Genomic DNA, 21,233 nt, shown 5'->3' with positions numbered 1-21,233 from the left:
AGAATATTAACAAATGATCAAAAATCAATATTTTAAAAACTGTGAAACTGGGAGGTGTGATTTCTCCCATGTGTGATATGAAAAATATTCAGCCTTCTTTAAATCAGCGTATAAACATTACTGAATAAAATATTTTCCTAAACCTGAAGGCGTTCAAAAAAAAGAAGAACCCAAACATGAGAAGCAAAACAAACAGACTCTCCTTATCTCCTCTTTGGTAGGAAGCCAGCTGTAACAAGTTGTTTCTCTGCCAATCCCCCACACTTCCTCCCACGATACCCTGGACTGTAATCTGGAAGGGATTACAGCCAGTCTGACCTACTGTACAGCCCTGTGGCTGCTCAGGCAGTCGGTGCAGCACGGAGCTCATAGCCAGCTGCTAAATGTGCACACTGACGTCATTTACATGGATTTAAAAGGAGGTACCAATGAAACAATGAAAAGCAGCCACCAGGGAACAACACTGGTCTTTCTCAGTAAATTCACAGAAAGAGCAGTTTTTAACAAGCAGTCACGACAGGCTGAATGTTCTTGTCTGTGAAAAACCCCAAAGAAACCCTGATGATGTAGCTAATGAAGCCCGCTTTCTGCTTTCCCAGAGGGTTAAACAGTTCAAATGTGTTGTGTAGTCTTTGTTTGCAATTAAACCTAAAAGCTAGAGATGAAATGCTGGAAACGTAAGGAAGAATTAAACAGAAAGACACCTCTTCACTCATTTAGGAAAATAACTGAAAATAAAGTTCCCCTCAAAAAGGCGAAAGAGAACTGAAAAGGAACTTTGGACCTACTCTGCAACACTGAGGAGAAATGAGTGCCATCCAAGAAGCTCCATAGATTTATCTGGACTATAATATTAGTTTGTAGCGCCACCTCTTGGCAAAGAGGTGAACATAACAACAACAAAGCCAAACATCTTGAGGATGGTGCAGTTTGCAGCTTTCTTCTAAGTCTCATTGCTCTGTGACGTCCTGCCAGGATAGACAGTAAAAAATAAAATTAAATCTATTCATGAACAGATTAGATGACAGCACAGTTATAGTAAGGCCCAGCAGAGCAACGTGAACATCGGCTTAAATTACTAAATATTGTAATTATTTGTGGGATACCACATCAGCTACACACAAATCTATTCATGAACAGTTAAACTGGATCAGTGGGGGATTATTAATTAATATGACTTAAGACTAAGAGAAACAGTTTTGAATTGATCTCAGATCTGTTTTGGTTTAAGAAACATTTCTTCTGAAAATTATTATATATAATTATTTTCTTTGCATTTCCGCACTTGACTTGAAAGTATTCTTGTTCAAAGGCAACAGAAACTTTAAATTGAATACCTCTTTCAGTAAGGATGTGAAGGCGACGCATGTGTTCCTGTAAAACTGTTTTTTCTGATCAAAAACAAACATATTTCAAGCTCTTTAATCATTAAGAAAGACAAAAAGGAAGCATGTTTACATTTCACTGTTTTATGAATTGAACTCAGTTACAAGGTTGAGTGAATATCATCTCCACAAGAGAAGTTACAAATAAAGTATTTTCACAAAATAATACTTTCAGTCTGTTATGTTCTCAGCACACCGGTTCTTTGTATGCATACAAGGCATTTACGTAGTAACGGTCATCATGTGAGATGATGTTAAAAGAGAAAAAGACAGAAAAGCACTCTTTGAGTTGCACCGTTATAAATATCAGCCGCACAACGAGATCAGACGTCCCATTTTTACACATTATACAGCCCAGATGAGGAATATAATGTAACAGCTGCCCACAGATTACCGCTATACCGAGCACAGAATTTTTTCTAACAGGCCACAGAGTCAAACTGAATGCCTTTAGGCTTTCCATGTATATGTGCGGAAGGACGGGAAGACCTCAAACAGAGCCACAGCGCCAAATATCAATGACTTGCGATCCTATTTCGACAGAACTGTAACTGTGGAAAGTAAAACCGTTCATGCTACCTCTGAAAGCACGAGCACGTGTTGCTCATGCATAGTGAAACTTGCTTGCTTTCACACGTGTGAAAAGGAGCTGTGGTGGTGCTGCACGTGATGCAATGTAAACACAGCCCATCCTCATCGCGAGCACTATCGGTGAGTTGGTACAAATTCACTCACGTTTCAATACAAAATGTGTTCGCTAGGTAAGAAAAGCCAAACTTCAGTCTCCCTGGCAAAGAGCTTTAAATGTTACACTGAGCTGAAGCATCTGGCCCGTCCATCTGCGAGTGAGTCGCGATAACAAGAAATCATTACCAAAGGGCAAAATGCTGCAAAATACTGCAAAATGCCTCGTCTTTAATAAGGATCAGCTGTTTCTGTGGCTCGTTAATACCAACTGTGGTGGTAAAAATCTGCTTTTGGCTTTTCAGTTACATCACGCTGACAAAAGGCAAGAAGCTGAAGATCATTTTGACCCAGGCTTTTCTTAGTTCAGTGATAAATGCACTCACATCAGGAGCTAAAACTCTCTCTGTCCGTTCAGTTTTAACGTTGGAAATGCAATTTGTCAGCTATTCTCACAGACAGATGCTGTAACACTCTTCACATTGTTTTTCCACCATTACAAATTCCACGCCGTATCTACCTGCATCACTTTCTTGGCAGTGACAGAAGAAATCTGGGAAAGCCAGCTTTACAATCACCAAAATCGCTTTCAGTGTTAACTCGGTCCCAGCTAACCTGACTGCAGCTTACAGGAGCTGACATCGCCTCACAGATTAGCTTCAGACATAGAAGCACTTGTGGTCTTTCAGGTTCCTCAGGTAGGAGAAACTCTTGCCGCACTTGTCGCACATGAACTGCTTCTCCCCGGTGTGAATCTGCTGGTGCGCCTTCAGGCTGTTGCCCTGGTTGAAGCTCCGCCCACACGTGTCACAGCTGAACGGCTTCTCCCCCGTGTGGATGCGCTGGTGTCGGTTCAAGTTGCCGGTGTTGCTAAAGCATTTCCCGCAGGTGTCGCAGCTGAAAGGTTTCTCTCCTGTGTGGACCACCTTTGGCAGAGAACATTGAAACAACATGTTTAAATCTTTACTAAATTACCCACAAGGTTCTTTCCACTGCAGCAGACGTGTTCAGCTACAGCTGCTGCAGAAGGTGGAACTGCAACACATCTACACAAAGTGTACTCATAAACATACACATGAAGTTAATCTCAGACCAGGTTGGTATTGCTTAATTCTAACAATCATCTGTCACTTTACGGGGTTACTCAGGGTGTAGCATTTCAATCTGGGCCTCTAACCATACCTTGATTACTGGACCACAAAGCAAAGAGTTATTTTTTATCTCCATCATAACTAATGAATAATGAGCTTCATTATTCTGATGCAGCTGCAGTTCACCCTCGGCTCAAGTATGGGACAAACCATAATCCCAATTATACTTATAACTACTGCAATCTCAATTATTTAACAGCAAATGCACATTTAATGAACTCTGAAAAGCAAAGGGAGAAGGGAAAAATAAGGTTGGTGCGGGTGAAGTTGTCTGGTGGGGACTTAGACCCAGAAGAGTGGTTGTTTTCATCCACAGAACCCATCTCGCAAGGGGCAACCACTGGTCCCTGCCAGCCTGAGATACCACACAATAACGGAAGCAGCAAACCTGCACCTCAGGAGACTGGCACGTTAGCTACGACGAGTCATGGAAAGCCGTTAGTTAACTAGTGCCTTGGATCTGCTGTGCCGAAATCAGACCATATCAGAGATGTTTAAAAGCAGCTGTTAATGATAGCTCTGCTTGGAGAGCAGATTTTTTTTGCAAAAATTAATGCAAAAAAGTAATCACTATATCCTGATCACAGAGTTTTTATAACAGCTGGAAGCCAAAATCATCAAGCACTACTCTCTATCTGAACACTCTTTGCAGCTTAAAGGGCTGGAGTCTGGGTTTCAGACACGCTGACAGATTGCTAAGGTGTCCGTCCTAATGTTGAGGACTTATTTGCATGAATGAGTTTCACCTTGTGCAACAAGCAGCAAAAACCCACCTGATGGGACTTAAGGCTGCTTTGCTGTGTAAACATGCGACCGCAGATGTCGCAGGAGAACGGCTTCTCCCCGCTGTGCGTTTTCAGGTGAATCTTCAGGTAACTGGACGACTTGAAACTCTTGCCGCAGAGCCCGCAGCTGTGAGGCCGGTCCACCGTGTGATGCTGCTGGTGCGAGCGCAGTTCGGTGATGGAGCTGAGCCGCTGGCCGCAGAGCACGCAGGTGCACGGAATAGTCGCCGCGTGCGTCTGGAGGTGTTTGCGCAGCGAGTCGACGCAGGCCACCGTGGTGCCGCACGCGACGCAGGCGAGCGACTTCTCGTCCACGTGAGAGGTCTTCTGGTGCATCTTCAGCGCGCTCTTCTGGATGAAGCGCTTGCCGCAGGTGTCGCAGCTGAAGGGGCGCTCGCCGGTGTGAATCCGCTGGTGGCCTTTCAGAGTGTCGGCCTGGTTGAAGCTTTTGCCGCAAGTCTCGCACCTGAACGGCTTTTCGCCCGTGTGTATGCGCAGGTGGCGCTGCAGGTTTCCTTGTATTGTGAAACGTTTGTTGCAGTACTGGCAGTTATAGGCACGCTCCCCAGTGTGGACCATCTGGTGCATCTTCAGGCCGTGCGCCCGGTAAAAGCTCTTACCGCACTGCTCGCAGCGATATGGCCGCACGTCAGCGTGGAGACGCTGATGGTTTCTCAGGAGCTGCTTCAGGGTGAAACCTTTCCCACAAACATCACAGGTGTGTGGCCTCTCACCTGTATGCAGAAAAGCAAAAACACGCTCACCAACAAACAACGATGAGTAAATTCTGATGTAATTTAAGCAGATTAACCGAATAAGTCTCATTATTCTCATCAGTGTAAAGAAACAATTTTCCAAAAACAGTCACGTGCTTTACATGAGGCATGACCAAACATTTCTGGGAGTCCACAAAAATCAACACACTGATTTAAATTAGCTGTCTAGCCTAGCAACTCCAGTTAAATGTCGGCTGTCTTGTTGTCTCCCTAAGATTTTCTTGATTTTGTAAACTAGCCAATATTAGTTTAACTTAACTTTACCAATACATAATTTCACCAAGAAATAAGAGTGTGTTAGTGATGGACGTCAGTCAGCTTGTGGATTCTTCCTGCTCCAAGTTCATCAACAAACCTGCCTTCACGGTGTGCACGGGTACATCGTACAGACTGTGCCTGCTTTAGTATGAAGGATAAAGCTGGAGCTCACCTGTGTGCAGTAACATGTGAGCACTGAGGCTTCGCTGGAACGCAAAGCCTCGGCCACACTGAGAACACTGGAAGGGCTTTTCCGCGCTCGCCCCGTGGACGGCCTGGTGGGCTTTGAGCTGCAGCAGCTTGGTGAAGGTTTTCCGGCAGTGTTTGCAGCTCAGAGGCTGCTCCTTCTGACTCTCCTTCTTTGCTTGAGCTTGGTGGGACTTTCCCTTTGCAACACGCTTGGATCTGGTGGTGTATCCTGGGTCAGCATCATCTGGATCGTCTGGTTCCGCCTGCCAGAGAAGAAAAGGGATGATTAAATGTTTATTCGTTTAAACGTTGTTGATTGTCAGGTTTAGCTCATCAAATGTTACCTTAGCTCATTCAATTTTATGGGCGATGAATATTGCAGTGAATAAACTAATTGTTTCCAGTGCTTGAAAGGTTTCTGGGTATCATAAATTCTTATTTAAATAAAAGGGTGTTAGTATAAGTGAAGAAATATGCCAAAAAACCCAACTCTGTCTAAAATGTTCATCAGCTGACATTAAATTGGACTTATCTCTTAATACAGTACAACAAAATAAAAACTTGTATCTAAAAGCATATATAAAAGTTATTTTTAAAAGCACATGCAATGAAATAATATAGCTGCAAGGTGAAAAAAGAAACAAGTTAATATAAAAACATATTAATGAAGCCAACCTGGTAGTCAGGGTCGTCCTCATCCTGCCAAAACTCATCTCTGTACTGACCAGAGTCAGACGACATCCGGTCGGCTGAGCACTCAAACCCTTCTTCTTTTATTATAACAGGCTGGATGCTGTCCTGACCAGAAGAAAGGATGAGGACAAATTTAGGTTGGCAGGATCCCTCCACACAGGATGTTCAGCTCTGCTTTATTTTTAAGTTGGTCAGATTTTCTGACTAATCTATGCAATTTGGAAACAGTGAATAAACATGTTCAAGTGATGCGAAGATGAGAAACAGAAATGGGAAGAAGAGGCGGGACAACGCAAGACTTTACATCATATGTTCTGCCTTTCCACAGATGAATTATGGGCGATCTCTTCACTCCGGCGTCCCTGCTAACCACACCTACACAGAACAAAAGACAAACATCAGAACCGGTTTGTGGTCACCTCTGCTTCGTCAAATACAACAGGGACAGAGTGGAGACATCAGGGGGAAAAGGTTAAAAATATTTTCCTTTCAGTCATGAAATTTGAGTTTTAAAACAACACCACAGCTGATTTTGACTTGATGCAGTTTGATTTAAAATATTTTTCTCTAAAAACTTGTGGAATACAAAAGCTAACTAATGTGTTTAAAAGGAAGAACTCCTCACTTCTGCGACTCTTCCTCCCTGAGCGTTGCTCAAGCTGAACAACCTCAACGTCCACCCTCCCCTCCTTTTGCCCGCTGCCTCCCTCCGTCAGCTCCTCCACGTCCTTCTGACGTCCGCTGCCCTCGAGCGCCAGCTTCAACGCCGTCTCCGCGACCTCCAGTCTCCTCTTCAGGTCCTCGATCTCTGCCACACCCTGCGTCACCTACAAAACAAGGACTACTTTAGGATTTCTTGCTGGACTGTTAGTGGGTGGATGAATTAATAAAGCACAAAGGTCGTGTACTTCTAGCCGCAGCGCAGAGGAACATTCATGGAAGAGCTGGCAGATCTTCTCCACAGCTTCTTGAGCCAGAGACGACATGAAGACGCTCAACTGGATCACCTGATGGGAAGAACACAGGCCACTGTCAAATAATGAACCTGATTTAAACTCATTCTGGAAGGTATATTAAATATTCCAAGTTGAAAGATAATCAGAAAATCTGAGACAGCGTTGTTCAGTAATGTAATGAAGTGAAGAGGACATTGCACTTTGTCACGCTGCAAGATGGTAAAACTTTTCCTGTCCTGACCTGAAAAAGCAGGTCTAACACTGATGTGATATATTGATCAGCCAATCAGATCCCGGGATCACAAGTATACAAGGAAAACCCCAAAACCGCACAACAGGGTAACACTATGTGGCAGTCATTATGATCACAGAAGAGTGTGTTATTGATCAGATATCAGCTGATAGATCGATCCTGCGCTCTGTGGAAACCTGTAGCTGAGGCGCTTCTAGACATACACTAGATAGATAAGCCCGGGCCTGCTGCCCAACCCAAAATGGCGCCCAGAGGTGGATTCTCCCAGACTTCGTGCACCAGCCCCTCATATTTACGCGAAGTTTAGCCTAAACACATGCTCCATACAGCAGGACAGCGCGGCACCCTGCTGCCATTTCGCAGCTAACCGGAGCTAACTGCTAGCTCTTCTATTTCTATGCTCGGCCGGTTGTCTGGACGACAGTTGGAGGAAGCGTCGGCTCGGGAGAAACCGGGACCAATGCGGGGACCAGAACCGGCCCGGATACCTGACGACCGTAAACCACCTTGTACCTTATCCTGTACCTTATCCTCCGGGGACCCGTGCGTGTCTTCGGCCACACACGATGTCTCTTGTGGACGCGGAGGATCCGAGGCGCCGATAACTTTGTTCATCTCTGACACCGCCGCGTTCACCATTATCTCCAAAATGGCGCAAACCTGCGGCTCCAGGTCCGCCATGCTGACAGATTGTGATGTTTATTTCGCATCTACAAATGCGTCATAAAACTTCTGCGCTGCCGCACTGTTGTTGTTATGGTGAAAAAAAACTCATGCCGATCATTCACAACACGAAGCCAAGTACTGTTTCCTAGTTCATACTTTTCAGAATAAAATCACGCGTTTCTAATTTGTCTTTTCAGTTTAAATGCTAATGACTGTATATCATTTATCTTATATTGTCAGCTTTAACTGCATTAACTTGCAAGAAACGTGCCACACTAATTTTGTTTGTTTGAATTGTGTTATTTGGATAAAAAAAAAAAAGTAACAAAAATGTATCCATCCTATTTGTTCAATATACCGTATACCATGTTTGATTCTATTGCGAAAAGCCCTAACGGAAACGGTATAGCATCGAGTTTACATTGAACCTCCCTCCAGTGGTCAAAGTGAGTAACTACAACACTTACAATTCCACGATCAGCAGAGACGTTAAAACGTTAAAATTACCCTTTAACAGTCAGAGTATTCACAGTCTGAAGTTAACAGAGTTGTAAACATTTATATAATTCCATGTTATCAAGCTATATTAAGCAAACACGGGTAAGAGGCGGTGGTATGTGCTTCTGATCACACTGTTTTTAATTTCAAAATTTAAAAAAAAGTCAATTGAGAGATTTTTGTTGTCTTGACCATTTTATTCAATACTGTAGGAAAACAGACTTTAAACCAGGTGAAAATATAAATATATAATGTATAAATACAAAATTTTCGTATTTTAAATCGTGCTGAGAGATCACTAAAAGACTGCCAACTATATCACAATCACTGGAAGGCAAAATGGAAGAAAATACAAATCTGAATAATGGCCCAGCCTTGAGCAATGCTCCCAGAATGCATCACTCATCTGGCTCTGTGGACAATGACTGGTTTGCTCGAGTCGACGCCATCAGGACGCTGTGAGTGCGTCCCCCAAAATTTTCTGGAATTTCTCGCTGCAGTTGTGTTTCTTCAGGAGCCTTGAGTCTGAGAATCCAAGTCCACAGCTGCTGCAGGAGTACGGTCTTTCCCCCGTGTGGGTCTGCATGTGAAACTTGACGTGCCCGAGCTGCCTGAACCTCACGCCGCAGACCTCGCACTCATACGGCTTCTCTCCGGTGTGGATCAGCTGATGTCTCTGGTAGTTCGTGTACATGCGGAAGGCCTTGCCGCATTGCTCGCATTTGTGCGGCTTTTCTCCAGAGTGCTGCAGCTTATGGATCTTGAGCGCCTGACGGATGATGAACCTCTTCCCGCACACGTCACACCCGAAGGGCTTCTCTCCCGAGTGGACCCGCTGGTGGTAGTCATAAGTGGCTTTGTAGAAGAAAGACTTCCCGCACGGGTCGCAGCGGTACTGCATGTGACCCGTGTGAATGAGCTCGTGTTTCTTCAGGGAACACGCAGTGTCGAAGCCCTTGTGACAGGTGCCGCAGCTGAACGGCGTCACGTCCACTATCGTCCTGTCCTGCCGGTAGATTACTCTGCGCCTGCCCTGCTCCCGCTCCCGTCTCCTCATGACCTGCCCGTGCTTCTCGTCATGAGTTACGCTCTGGTGTCTCCTCAGGTGGCAGTTGTACAGAAACGTCTTCCCACACAGGTCGCACATGTACGGCTTTGAAGCGCCGTGAAGGAGCATGTGTGCTTTCAGCTTGTTGGCCTGAATGAAACCCTTCCCGCACACCTTACATTTGAACGGCCTCTCGCCCGTGTGGATGTGCATGTGTCTCTTCAGGTTCTGAGGCAGGGTGAAGCCAGCACCGCACGTCTCACAGGTAAACATCTTCCCTCTGTGGACCGCCTGGTGCGTCCTGAGCGATCGTCTCTTTATAAAAACCTTGCCGCACACCGTGCATTTGTACGGGTGCTCTCCAGTGTGGATGCTTCTGTGACACTGAAGGGTGAAGGCGTATTTGAAGCTCTCTCCACACTCGGAGCATTTGTGCGGCTTCTCAGCCGTGTGCACGAGCTGGTGGGACTTTAGGCTGTATTTGGTCTTGAAGCCCTTCCCGCAGGTGGAGCAGGCGAACGGCCTTTCATCCGTGTGCACCACCTGATGCGTCTTCAGCCCCATTTTTGTTTTGAACTTCTTCTGGCAGAGCTCGCACTCGTAGCTGGCATACTTCTTCTCTTCGTGTCGCAGCAGGTGGTACTCAAAAGTCGCTGCGTTCCTGAACTTTCTCGGGCACTGGTCGCAGGTAAAAGGCCGCTGCTCTTTGTGGATGTTCATGTGCTTCATCAGGTGGAAGAGTCGGTTAAAAGTCTTGTTACAGATGTCACACACAAACACTCTGCCTTTCTTCAAAACCTCTGCTTCCAGACGCTTTTGGCTCTCGGTGTATTCGGGCTCCGCTGAGTCCGCGCAGGTACAATCTGCTGTGGCGTCTAAACAAAAGGAAAGATCGAAGTTCACACATATGATGCAGGAGAAGAAGCTCATTTATCATCACTTCTTACTGTGAAATCATCACGGCCAAACATTCGTGATTGATTTGTTAGCTAATGAGCAGACTCTGTATAATCCTCCTGTCTGACGGCAATATGTCTGTGAAGGTTCTCAGTCATCCAGGTCATCGTAGTCTAAGGAGCTTGGAAAGAAAAGCGTCTGGACTTCTTTAAGTTGCTTGAAGACGTTTCACCTCTCATCCGAGAAGCTTCTTCAGTTCTAGGGTCAAATGGTGGAGACGCTTTTCTTTCCAAGCTCCTTAGGCCTCCCGTCTGACTTTAATAATGAGAATAATTTACAAAGTTACCTTCATTTTCTGACCACCTGAAGCTCATAAACGAGGACTTCACTAAAGTCTTTACAGATGTCACAGAGCGGGAAACCCAAGTTTTCCCATTAAGACTAAGTTTTAGCAGCTTGCACACTGGCTTTACTTTTAAGACCCAAAGGCTAATTTAATGCTGTCTAAGGTTAGGATGCCCAGCCCCACAGCATTACAAGTCATCCATCCAGCCATCTAACCATCTTCTACCACCTATCTGGGTGGTAGATAAGCCCAACGATATCCTGTCAGTATCTCCTGACATCATGCACATGCTCCTTTGCTCAGGAGTTGATGTTCCAGGTGCCACAAGGTGATTTTGGAAGCCAGGGATCAGAGAGCCATAACCTCCACCTCCACCCAATCCACAAATCACCAGACCCTACAACCCTTCCTGTCGGCCCCATGGGCTAAAACCAGACCCCTCTACCCCACAAAGGCTCGTGGGTAGGACCACAGTAAACAGGTCCCATGCAGGGTACGCTGGACCTTTTTATACTCAGCACAGGGGATGTCTGAAGATCTGATCTGAACTGCTCTTAGTGTGAACGCTCACCCACGACCAATTTGTCATGTTTCTGGTTATTTTCTAATTTAAAATCTGAAATCACACATTATCGGAGTCTTTGTTAGTTTGTTTTACTGAAAATAATTTCTATATTAACCATTTAAGTTCTCACCCGGTCCATTGCCTGGTAAAGAAACTGCTTCCATCAGCTCCTCCATCGCCTCTCCACCTTCTGAACCTGAAGAATCTATACAGAATGAAAACAAAGACAGATTAACCATGGCTGAAATCAGCTGCAGGTTGAAAATTTGTTTTCCTTTCAAACTGAATTTGTGCAGGAAGCCCGTCTAGCTGGCAGCTGACGAGAGTTGTAAGATTTTCAGGGCTCGTATTTACACCTTGAACCAGGATTTGACACAACAGGCGGCTCAATGTATCTCATCAACAAATGTATCCACCGATCAGCTTTCAGAATGTCAACTGTGAAACAAACTGTCTATTAGCAGGCAATTTCTTTCTTGCTTCACTACCATGTTTTCAAAATAAAATAACAAGGCTTTTCTTGGTGCAGTGGAAAGCAGGAAGTCTGCGGCAATGGTGCAGGACTCCACAGTGCAAGCATTTCACAGGGATTTGTGACTAAAATAGATGTGTGTATACTGGGAAAAGCATTCAGGACCACTTAAAGCTGTGATGAGACAGTGAAGCCTTTTATTGAAAGGACAGCAGCAGCACTTGTTACTGTAATCAACATCAATAAGACTACTTTATCAACGCACCTGTTCAGCAAGTTAAAGGCAAAGCTCCAATCCACCACTGGTCTGTGTCACACAGTGACAAAGCTACAAAATAACAAACAAATATAAAAAATAAAAGCTATCTGATTGGAGATAATGTCCCAACTTACTTTGCTAGGATATTTAAATTTGGGAGATTTTTTATGACCCTTGCTGCAGGCTGAAAACCGCTCTGTGTTTCTAGGAGAGACACCTGCAGCATGCAGGGTGAGTCTGAAGAGCAATATGGGATGTACCACTGAAAAAAAGAAATAACCCATATTTTCATCATCTGGGACCTTTCATGGAAACTTACCAGCATCGTGTCCACCATCCACTTCAGCAGCAGGAGATGATGTGGAGACGCTCTGCACAGCAGCATCAGATGTCTGGTTGACTCTTTGCACTCGTGCAGCAGCAGCAGGAGGTGGTGGTCCTGTGAAACCCTGCACCCCTGGAGGAGCTGCAGAAGCAGGAGGACATATATGACCGACTCTTTGAATTCCAGCAGGAGCTGGTGAAGAACCACTGCCTCCCTCTGCTACTTTATCTGTCCTTATGTTTAACTTCCCCAGTGGCTTCAGGGTAAAGACCTGCCCGCTCTGCTTAAACAGGACTGGGCAGCCATTCAGGACGTTCTCTCTCCACACTCTGGCATTTTCAAAGCTTTCAGTCACGGTCTTTAGCTCACTCTCCAGCTGTCCCACTTTGGCCTTCAGAGTCCTGTTTTCAGCGAGCAGCAGCAAAGACACCTGGGAGAAAACGGTGCTGATCTTTCTTGTTGCCTCACATGCTAACATCTCCAGAGTGCTGTCAAAATCCAGCTGTGAGGATTAAAACAGAGGAAACAAAGTTTATTTAGGAACTAAACCAAAGCACATGTTATCAGTGTAAACACAACATCAGTAGAGCTTGTATGAAGCGTTATGATAAAAACCATAATCACAATTACTTCACTACTTATCCCTGACTGCGTGATAAGTAAATCTTGAAAGAAAAGCGAGAATTATCGCAGCACATCACTGTTTAATCACTACAATCTTGTTTTAAAAACTGCCGGAAGTTAAAGCTAACTGCGCAGCCCTGGAAATATTTGAACAAAGTAAACGCAAAGATTTAAACCTAGTACTATAATCCGGCTCCTGTAATCTTACGATAACATTCACTTTATTTAAAAAAAACAAAAACAAAACAAAAACAACTTTGAGGGCTTTTTTTTTTAAGCTAGCTTCAGCTTGACGAACGTCCGCCATCTTTGTTTTGCTTGGCGTCGTTGCCCTTCGTGATTTTACTCCATCCGTCCACTCTCACCCGAGCACAGCGTCTCTGGCGTTTTTAGCGTATCTGGTGTGCGTTGATAATAAACTAACCGCTGACTTACCTTACGGTTCATAGTCTGTTCCTCTGCGTCATTTTCTACTTTGGAATTTCCAATAACATCGACAGCGACCCGGATAACAGTCTCCATGATACACTTTGTTTCTGAATAAAACACCAAGTTTTCTGACATTTTCCCTCTGAGGTTAAAAACTGTTCGCTACAAGCGCAGAGAACTTGCCTCTGTGTTAGCCCCATTCATTCAGGAAATGGAAGTAGTGCAACTGTAGAAATTTCAAAATAAAACTCATACAAAGCGCTTTGACTGCAAATGTTATTTAATTGCAATTTCGAGCAAGAAAAATAGACATATCTCAGAGAACTGAAATATAAAGTTATTAGAAAGTCACTTTACACTTCGACTTCTATTTTAAAAATGATTACACCTTTCACTGGGATTTTTGGGAATTCACAAAACATAAATTACTACTTTAAGAATTCTTAAAAAAAAAAAAAAAAAAAAAAAAATCAATTAAAATGCCCAAATTTTCACTTAAATTTCAACTGGCAAACTCCCACATTACCTTCAGAACATTTGAAGATGTAATCTACCTTAATATCTCAAATTTTAGGTTTCATACAAGTAACTTTCATGTTTCACCAGATTTTTAAACAGCTGAGGTTAAAGAAACAAAATAATAATACAAAACATAAATGCCACAACAATACTGCTAACCTCTACTGATAAAAAAGCTGATATCGTATTGACAGCTATTAAATCACGCTTAATCATTCCCTTAACTCTAACATCTAAAGGGTGAGAGGTGCCAGTGTTATAGCTGTTTTTCACACCCACTTTCCCCACATCATAAGGACGAATGCACAGATCAGTATCAGCTGATATCAGCAAACACAAGGACAATTATCTACATCAGTGTCTGTCTTACATTATATTAGGCTGGCATAAACCTTTAGTCAAGTTATTTGTTGATGCCCAGATTAGTTAACATTAGTTGGTTTTAACATAGTTGCTGGTCCAGGATTTCACCAAAACTTTAATACCTCTTCAATCACAGGTAACCCTACCAGCTCTCCCAGTACATTTTATTAAGTTATTTCTGTGTCACACTGGAGCCGTTTTCATACATGCACTGCAGCTTGCAACTGATTTCCTAGTTGATTAAACTCGAGAATAGAAGACAACTAGTCAACTAATCTGATGGATGAATATAAACATTAATCTTACAAATGTTGTATTTGTATTAAAGAGCCATTTGAACCAATTATCAAATTATTTAAATGCCACTGAAATGTGTGACACCGTACACCGTGTAAAACTCTGCTCAGTTTTTTTGCAGACTTGCTGCATAAGGATAAGTCAAAAGTTCCTTAACAAAAATTAGTGGGAGGATTTTGCAAAGCCAGAGGTCCAAAGAGCCAATCAACAGCTGTACACCAGCAGCCACATGTGTTTACTCATTACTGTAGCAAATATGTAGTTTAGCATACTTGTGAGTTATATCTAGAGTTACTGTTTGCATTTTGAATCAACTCAGAGCTGTCTGGTAGCAGAAAACAGACTCTGGCTTGAACCCTTGAGCAAACACCGAGCTTGTAAAGCTTTTTGTAGCAATTTTTTTAAAACAGATTTGACAGGTGAGTCAATAAATGTACCTTCAAAATAAAAGCCCAGATTCATCCAGAGGTGGCTGTGAAACCTGTGAAACCATGCCTGTGCAGAATGTGCTTATGCATCGCCCCAGTGAAACAGAGTTTGATCTGACACAACATATAACCGTTCCTGTAGTACAAAGTCGTACAGCAATGTGCTGATTAGCGGGGCTGCCATCCATCTTTCAGTCATAGAGAGACATCAAGAGCTGAAATACAGTGCCGTGTGAGACCCAACAGCTAACTGGCATTAAATGAATAAAAGATAACGTTAGTTTAAATGATTAATATTGCCGGCACCATTTAGAAAGAGCGGCAACATTCAAATGTCTACTCTATTAACCAAGGACATGCCAAGATCAGTACCTCTTCTGGGTACTTTTTGTTATACCCATGTGCAAATTGTAACCAACCTCCAGGGGGCACTGTCTCACTATGCTTTCAGACATGAGCTGCTCTTCTTCTAACTTTCGATATTTCACATTTTCCTCAAGAGGCTTTGCACTTTCAAGGCTGCCACTGCCTCATAATGATTTGCCTGGTTTAGTCGCTGCATCGGCTCATGGTACAAATTCACACTACACAAAAGTACGACCCCAGCTGATCCCTCTTTAACACAGTACTCAGATGTTTCAGACATGAAGTCATAACAGCTGTTTTTTTTAACATTTTGTTAACTGTTCTAGTTGATGTTCGACAGTTTTAACCAAGAATTTACAGAGAGGGCGCTGTTAAAAACCACCAAGGTCACCGCAGAGTTATTTAGCAGTAGGATTAGGGTTAAGCTGCACAAGCATACAGATGTTACAAACTTCAACCCTACCGCTAACCAAAAGCAACGACCAGGTGGTTGAAGAAGAGGTTAACTGATGGAGGTGCTTGATGCAGTCTGTGCAGTATAGAGTCCACATGATGTGTGATGGGGTGCATGTGAGAGAAGAGCAGACAATTGTCCAGTGAATTCACAGCGAGTGAATGGAGGTCAGGCGTCCGGTCTGCTTCACTAAACTGCGAGTTTCTAGAAAAGCGAGGCAAATAATTTCCTGCTCAGTGCTGCAGTTAAACTACAGATGACGCCCCGCCTGATTCTCTGGACTTCATGTATGAAAACAGCTTTGTTCAGCTGAGCAAAATTGTAAGCAAAAAGGCACCGGGCCATGGGTAACTAATGCCTCCATTTCATTTATTAGTCCTACTTGCTATCAGGTGATAGCAGCCCCACGTCACCTACGACCCGTCACAGCTGTGCTTCTTGAGCTGCCGTGAATCAGAGAAGCCTCGGCCACACTGCTGGCAGGAGTAGAGCTTCTGCCCTGTGTGGATTTGCAGGTGGGACTTGAGCTGATTGGACTGGTGGAACTTCCTCTGACAGTACACGCACTCGAACGGCTTCTCCCCCGTGTGGATCCGCATGTGTCTGTAGAAGTTCCCGTCCGTTCTGAAGGCCTTGCCGCACTGGTCACATTTGTACGGCTTCTCACCCGTGTGAATGCGCTCGTGCTGCTTCAGACTCGCGGCGTGGAAAAACCGCTTCCCGCACACGTCGCAAACGAACGGCTTCTCGCCCGTGTGGCTCCGCTGATGATAGCTGAAAGAGTATTTGTTGTGGAAGGACTTCCCACAGATGCCGCAGTTGAACTCCTTGTGCTCGCTGTGGCCTTTTTCATGAAGTTTGAGCGAGCACGCGGCGCTGAAACCTTTCAGGCATATTTTGCAGCTGTACGGTTTAACCAGCGACTTGTTCTGCCGTCGAGTCTGGAAGAAATTCTGCGTGCCGTCCGACTGCTCACTCCTGTCGGCGTGCACGTACCTCTGGTGTATCTGCAGCCTGCAGTTGAAGAGGAAGGTCTTCCCACACAGATCGCACATGAACGGCTTTCTGGCGCCGTGGATGAGCATGTGGGACTTGAGCTTGTTGTTGTCTGAGAAGCTCTTGCCGCACTCCTGGCAGCTGAATGGCTTCTCTCCTGTGTGGATACGAAGATGCCTTTTCAGGTTGTTATTCAAGCTGAACCTCGCTCCACATATGTGACAGGTGAAGGGCTTCTCTCCCGTGTGGACCACACTGTGTCTTTTCAGAGCCGTGCCGGTCCTGTACGACCTGTTGCACACGGAGCACACGAAGGGACTGTCGCCTGTGTGCTTCCTCTTATGCACAGTCAGCGAGTGGGCATATTTGAAGGTCTCCTCACACATTGTGCATTTATACTTTTTGGTGTTTGTGTGAACCATCTGGTGGAAGCGAAGCGTGTCTTTGCTCTTGAACTCCTTCCCGCATGTCACGCAGCTGAAGGGCCTTTCTTCCGAGTGCACGGCCATGTGACACTTGAGCTGAACCGACGTCTTGCAGGTCTTGTCGCAGAGCTGGCACTTCAGCAGCTGCTTCCATTTCTCGTGGCGTAACAGGTGGTTTTCCAGAGACTGCTTGATTCTGAACGTTTTCCCGCACTGATCGCAGGAGAATGGCTTCGGAGGCTTCGACCGCTGGTGACGCTTGAGATGGTTCTGAAGCGACTCCTCTTTCCTGTACGATCGTTTACACTGAGGGCACGGGAAGGGCAGCGGGGCTTTAGTTGCCTCGTGGCGCAAAACGTGATTTTCCAGAGACGCCTTCTCTAGGAAACTCCTGCCACACTGATCGCAAGGAAAAGGCTTCTTGTGGACCTTCATGTGTTTCTTCAGTTCGCCTTTCCAGTGAAAACCGAGGTCGCAGTGCTCACAGAAGAACCGCCTCGCTGTCTGCGAATCCGTCTTTCTCAGTTGTCTGCCAGGCTCTTCAGCTGACTTGCTTTGTTTCTCCTCGCTGCCGTTGTCAACGGAAACTGGAAATTAAGGCGCAAATGTATAGATTGTTATTATCCATTTCCACCCACACAACCCCCTCCTAAATCTCAAATCAACATGTTTATAGTCACATCTGAAAGCAACACCGGTACCTGTTTCACTATTAGCAGGTGCTCTTCTCGTTCGTCTTGTCCTCCCAGAAGCTCCTCCTTCCAAAGACTTCTGTGACACAACAGAATAAATCTGAGTTTGCATGAAAAGACTTTCTAAGCATCTCAACTAAAACATCCTAACACGCTGAATCTGTGAATGCAGCTGACAAGAATTAGGATCTACTGTTTTCCAAATGGAGACATGAATGTGTCAAACAGAAACATCCGACCTTCTCCTGTGTCGAGTCGAGACCGCTGACAGTACTGGAGTCGGGACTGGGGACATTTTGAGGTGTAGAGCCCGGCGAGGCCGCTGGTTTGAGCACGATTGCTGCAGCTCCCGTCGTTTCTGAGACGGCCGATGACTGCGCTACGATTTGGCTGGCACCAACCAACAGCACCGTGGGAGCGGAGCTGACTCTGCCCACGAGCACCATGGGGGCGACCGCAGGTTTGGGGACGGTCACCGATGCAGCCGTGGAGGTGGGGACGACTTCAGCAGCTCCTGCAGAAATGGGCAGCGGGTCTGGATTTGATTCTTCTGCAGCCGATTCTGGGGCGTCTGGACTGGTGGACACTGACAGCACAGGACCTCCTGCATTTAAAGACAAAGTTACACATTGTTATTTAATGAACTCACTTGACTACTTGGCTTCTTCTTCTATGAAATATATGATAATCGACATTATGTTTAACATGTTTATCATCATCCCAAAAACTCTAATTTATTTGTAATTTAGTTGAACTCGAGCTGAGATGACTTGCTAAAGAGGTTCGATCTAGAAGAAGGTTACAATAAGGTTTCCACATCAGGAACAGCTGCCCTTGTAGATGAGCTTTAAAATAAATGTTTACCTACATGATTAACTGGTGTCCCCTCCAAAATTCCCTTTTTCCAACCACATGTTGAGTTCAAAGGGAAGAGACATGGTTTTAAATTCATTAACAGCATAAATAAACAGGCAGAATTATAATCCTGAGATAAATAAACACAAAAAGGAGACAGAATAAAGCCTCGCTACTAAAACTGTGTCTGAGTGGATCAGATGTACAAGTGATTCACTTTTAGAAACCGAATCACTTGGCTTATTGTAAATTGCCATTTTACTGCATATTGCACAATTAATCAGCACACCAATTAAAAAAGGACTCTGCCTCGAGGCCCAGTTTGAAGCTCGTGTGCTAAACTAACAGCATGTGGGGTTAAAACTTTAATCATATGTACACATTTTCAGCTATATCAACTTTTGTCGCAGGAAATTAACTAGACATTAATTCTTTTCTTTCTTTTTTGCCATAATCTTAACCCTATATTTGACAACAGCAAAATAAAACTGGAAATTATGTTTCTGGTGTGCCACCCCAATATTTTTAGTGGCCCCCATCTGGAAAAACGAAACATGAAAAAGAAAATGAGAATGCGTAGCGTGTGTATAGTCATATATCTGGCCCTTGATGTGATCTGAACTTCCCGGGTGAATTTGAGAAAATACCCCCCAACTCAAAGATGATCCTTCAGAAATCAATCTCGATCAGAATGATTGATCGATTAGTTGATATGTGACTGCTTCTCACCCATCACTGAGCCGTCTTGCAGCAGGACGTGAGTCGGGCCCTCGCTGATGGTCTTCAGCTCCTTCTCCAGCTGCTTCATGTCTCTGCCCAGCTGCCCCACTCTGGCCTCCAGCTCCTGCTCGAGCTGCCCGGCTTTCCTCTGGAGCACGTCCTCCAGCTGCTCCACTTTGGCCCGCAGAGCCTCGTTCTCCTCGAATAGCTCCGAGGAGAACTCCGTAAACACTTTGTGGATCTGCACCACCAGAGACTTCTCTATCTCTTGGATCTCACCCATCCTCGCCTTTTCCCACTCCGTGTTTGGCGCCTCTTTCGCCAACACATCCCTGAAGACAGACAGAGTCGCCTGGATGGCCACTTCCACAATCGACGCCACTTCGCTGCCGAATCTCGGCTCCATGTTTGTTCACATGAACTCTCCGCCTGCTGTGTCCGAAACTCCGCAGCGCATTTTGAGCCCCAGTGAGGGGTTAAACCGGGTCCAGCTGGACTCAAAACACAAAACTCCTTCTTCCGTATCAACCGTCCCGTCCTTTCGTTCCCTGTGCACCTTTGAAAACCTTCCGTGTTGCATTTCCGCCTCCGGGGCCACACACGCTTAGAAAATAAAAGCCCCTTCTATCTACTTCTCGTTTATTCAACTAAGATTCTAACTTAAAATAACTAAAATAAAAAGTAGCAGCTTTTTTTAATTAAAAGTTTCAGTGAATTTCCGAGATAATGCTTTTATTAATTCATAATATTCAAGTGAATGTTTTACACTTTTGTGCATAAAAGCCCCAAACACATTCAAATTGAGTGAATGAACTAACATAATTAATCTTTAAAATTTTAAAATAATAACTGTGGGTTTTTTTCGGAACGGTAAAGACCCGAATTCTTAAGTGTATAAAGCATAATCTGTAGTTTCTGATGCCAAAATACGTCTTTTATTTGTATTAGGCTAGTACTCATATTTGTGCATTTTAGGATCTCTCCAAACACATTCAGATATAAAATCATTGTCGAATCACTTACCTCATTTACATATCTTAAAATGATATTTCCTTTTTTAATTCATAAAAAGCACTTTGAAGGCTTAAATTCTGACCACGTCATATTTCCCCACTTTTCCCTTTTCTGCATCAATCTTAGATTTAAAGTGAACTGTACTCATTGATCACTGTGCAGAGAAACAATAAGAAAACCACATTTGGGTCTGTTAACAGTTAAACTTGTTGTTGATGTAAATTTCAAAGGGACACTTACATGTAGTCACTGAAATATGCTGAAGTTGAACCTGAACATCAGAATGTGTTTGGGTGATTTACGTGACTCTGAACATGGCGTGGTTGATGGAGTTAGCTGGGCTGGTCTGAGTATTTCAGAAACTGCTGACTTACTGGGATTTCCCCACACTACCTGCTCTAGAGTTGACAGAGAATGGTCTGAAAAGGAGAAAATGCAGTTTTCTGGGCAAAAATGCCTTTTTGATGTCTGAGGAGATTGGCCAGACTGCTCTGAGCTGATAGGAAGACAACTATAACTAAAATAACCAATCATTAAAAGCAAGATATGAAGAAGAGCATCTATGAATGCTTGGAGCAGATGAGCTACAGAAGCAGAAGACCACACTGGCTGCCACTCCTGTCAGCTATGAACAAGAAACTGATGAAACTGAGATTGGAGAATGATGAAGTCTGATGAATCTCAGACCAGGTGATATTCAGATATAGGGTCAGAATTCGTCAAGAACACTGTGATGAAAGTGTAGATCCATCCTGCTTTGTATTAATGCTTCATGCTGCTGCTGGTGTAATGGTGTGGGGGATATTTCTCGGCACGCTTTGGGCTTTAGTACCAAGTGAGCATTA

General features: G+C 44.4%; 3 protein-coding genes across 6 annotated transcripts; all 3 read right to left on the bottom strand.

The window, feature by feature from the left end:
• Nucleotides 1-1,447: 1,447 nt before the first annotated feature.
• Nucleotides 1,448-7,940, bottom strand: LOC146560247 (uncharacterized). Of its 3 annotated transcripts, none has more exons than XM_085244195.1 (8): nt 7,644-7,940; nt 6,830-6,928; nt 6,547-6,748; nt 6,226-6,296; nt 5,904-6,026; nt 5,212-5,491; nt 3,994-4,739; nt 1,448-2,995 (listed from the first exon to the last, which is right to left on the bottom strand). In XM_085244195.1, the coding sequence occupies exons 1-8, from the start codon at nt 7,809-7,811 to the stop codon at nt 2,729-2,731; spliced, it is 1,956 nt and encodes a 651-aa protein (XP_085100321.1). In that variant the 5' UTR covers nt 7,812-7,940; the 3' UTR covers nt 1,448-2,728. The 3 variants fall into 3 exon arrangements, with proteins under 3 accessions (XP_085100321.1, XP_085100322.1, XP_085100324.1); XM_085244196.1 differs by having other exon boundaries at nt 7,656-7,940; XM_085244198.1 differs by having other exon boundaries at nt 7,119-7,647.
• A 540-nt stretch (nt 7,941-8,480) lies between these two features.
• Nucleotides 8,481-13,462, bottom strand: LOC146560246 (uncharacterized). Of its 2 annotated transcripts, none has more exons than XM_085244193.1 (4): nt 13,266-13,462; nt 12,201-12,708; nt 11,281-11,355; nt 8,481-10,217 (listed from the first exon to the last, which is right to left on the bottom strand). In XM_085244193.1, exons 1-4 carry the CDS (start codon nt 13,392-13,394, stop codon nt 8,743-8,745), a joined length of 2,187 nt encoding a protein of 728 aa, XP_085100319.1. In that variant the 5' UTR covers nt 13,395-13,462; the 3' UTR covers nt 8,481-8,742. The 2 variants fall into 2 exon arrangements, with proteins under 2 accessions (XP_085100319.1, XP_085100320.1); XM_085244194.1 differs by lacking the exon at nt 13,266-13,462 and adding an exon at nt 12,837-13,191.
• A 101-nt stretch (nt 13,463-13,563) lies between these two features.
• LOC146560245 (uncharacterized) lies at nt 13,564-19,960 on the bottom strand. Its single transcript, XM_085244192.1, has 4 exons — nt 19,384-19,960; nt 18,039-18,403; nt 17,809-17,878; nt 13,564-17,694 (listed from the first exon to the last, which is right to left on the bottom strand). The coding sequence occupies exons 1-4, from the start codon at nt 19,778-19,780 to the stop codon at nt 16,100-16,102; spliced, it is 2,427 nt and encodes an 808-aa protein (XP_085100318.1). The 5' UTR covers nt 19,781-19,960; the 3' UTR covers nt 13,564-16,099.
• Between the last annotated feature and the right edge of the window lie 1,273 nt (nt 19,961-21,233).

Source organism: Mchenga conophoros, linkage group LG14 (genome assembly GCF_057382185.1).
Source record: "Mchenga conophoros isolate Kocher_MC1m ecotype Shallow Benthic linkage group LG14, M_conophoros_male_GT1.1, whole genome shotgun sequence".
NCBI classification, from domain to species: Eukaryota; Metazoa; Chordata; class Actinopteri; order Cichliformes; family Cichlidae; genus Mchenga; species Mchenga conophoros.
Note: the sequence above shows the minus strand (reverse complement) of the source record. Positions and strands in the feature narration are given on the sequence as shown.

Excerpts from the sequence above, each read along its gene's own strand:
- LOC146560247 (XM_085244195.1), bottom strand. The coding sequence starts at position 7,811 with ATGGCGGACCTGGAGCCGCAGGTTTGCGCCATTTTGGAGATAATGGTG. Across the intron at positions 6,929-7,643 it reads AGGATAAGGTACAGGATAAG|GTGATCCAGTTGAGCGTCTT; the intron begins GTACAAGGTGGT and ends TCTTCCCATCAG. Across the intron at positions 6,749-6,829 it reads CCTCTGCGCTGCGGCTAGAA|GTGACGCAGGGTGTGGCAGA; the intron begins GTACACGACCTT and ends CTTGTTTTGTAG.
- LOC146560246 (XM_085244193.1), bottom strand. The coding sequence starts at position 13,394 with ATGTCAGAAAACTTGGTGTTTTATTCAGAAACAAAGTGTATCATGGAG. Across the intron at positions 11,356-12,200 it reads GGATGGTGGACACGATGCTG|ATTCTTCAGGTTCAGAAGGT; the intron begins GTAAGTTTCCAT and ends CATTCTGTATAG. Across the intron at positions 10,218-11,280 it reads TTTACCAGGCAATGGACCGG|ACGCCACAGCAGATTGTACC; the intron begins GTGAGAACTTAA and ends CCTTTTGTTTAG.
- LOC146560245 (XM_085244192.1), bottom strand. The coding sequence starts at position 19,780 with ATGGAGCCGAGATTCGGCAGCGAAGTGGCGTCGATTGTGGAAGTGGCC. Across the intron at positions 18,404-19,383 it reads GCAAGACGGCTCAGTGATGG|GAGGTCCTGTGCTGTCAGTG; the intron begins GTGAGAAGCAGT and ends CTTTAAATGCAG. Across the intron at positions 17,695-17,808 it reads ACCTGCTAATAGTGAAACAG|TTTCCGTTGACAACGGCAGC; the intron begins GTACCGGTGTTG and ends CTTAATTTCCAG.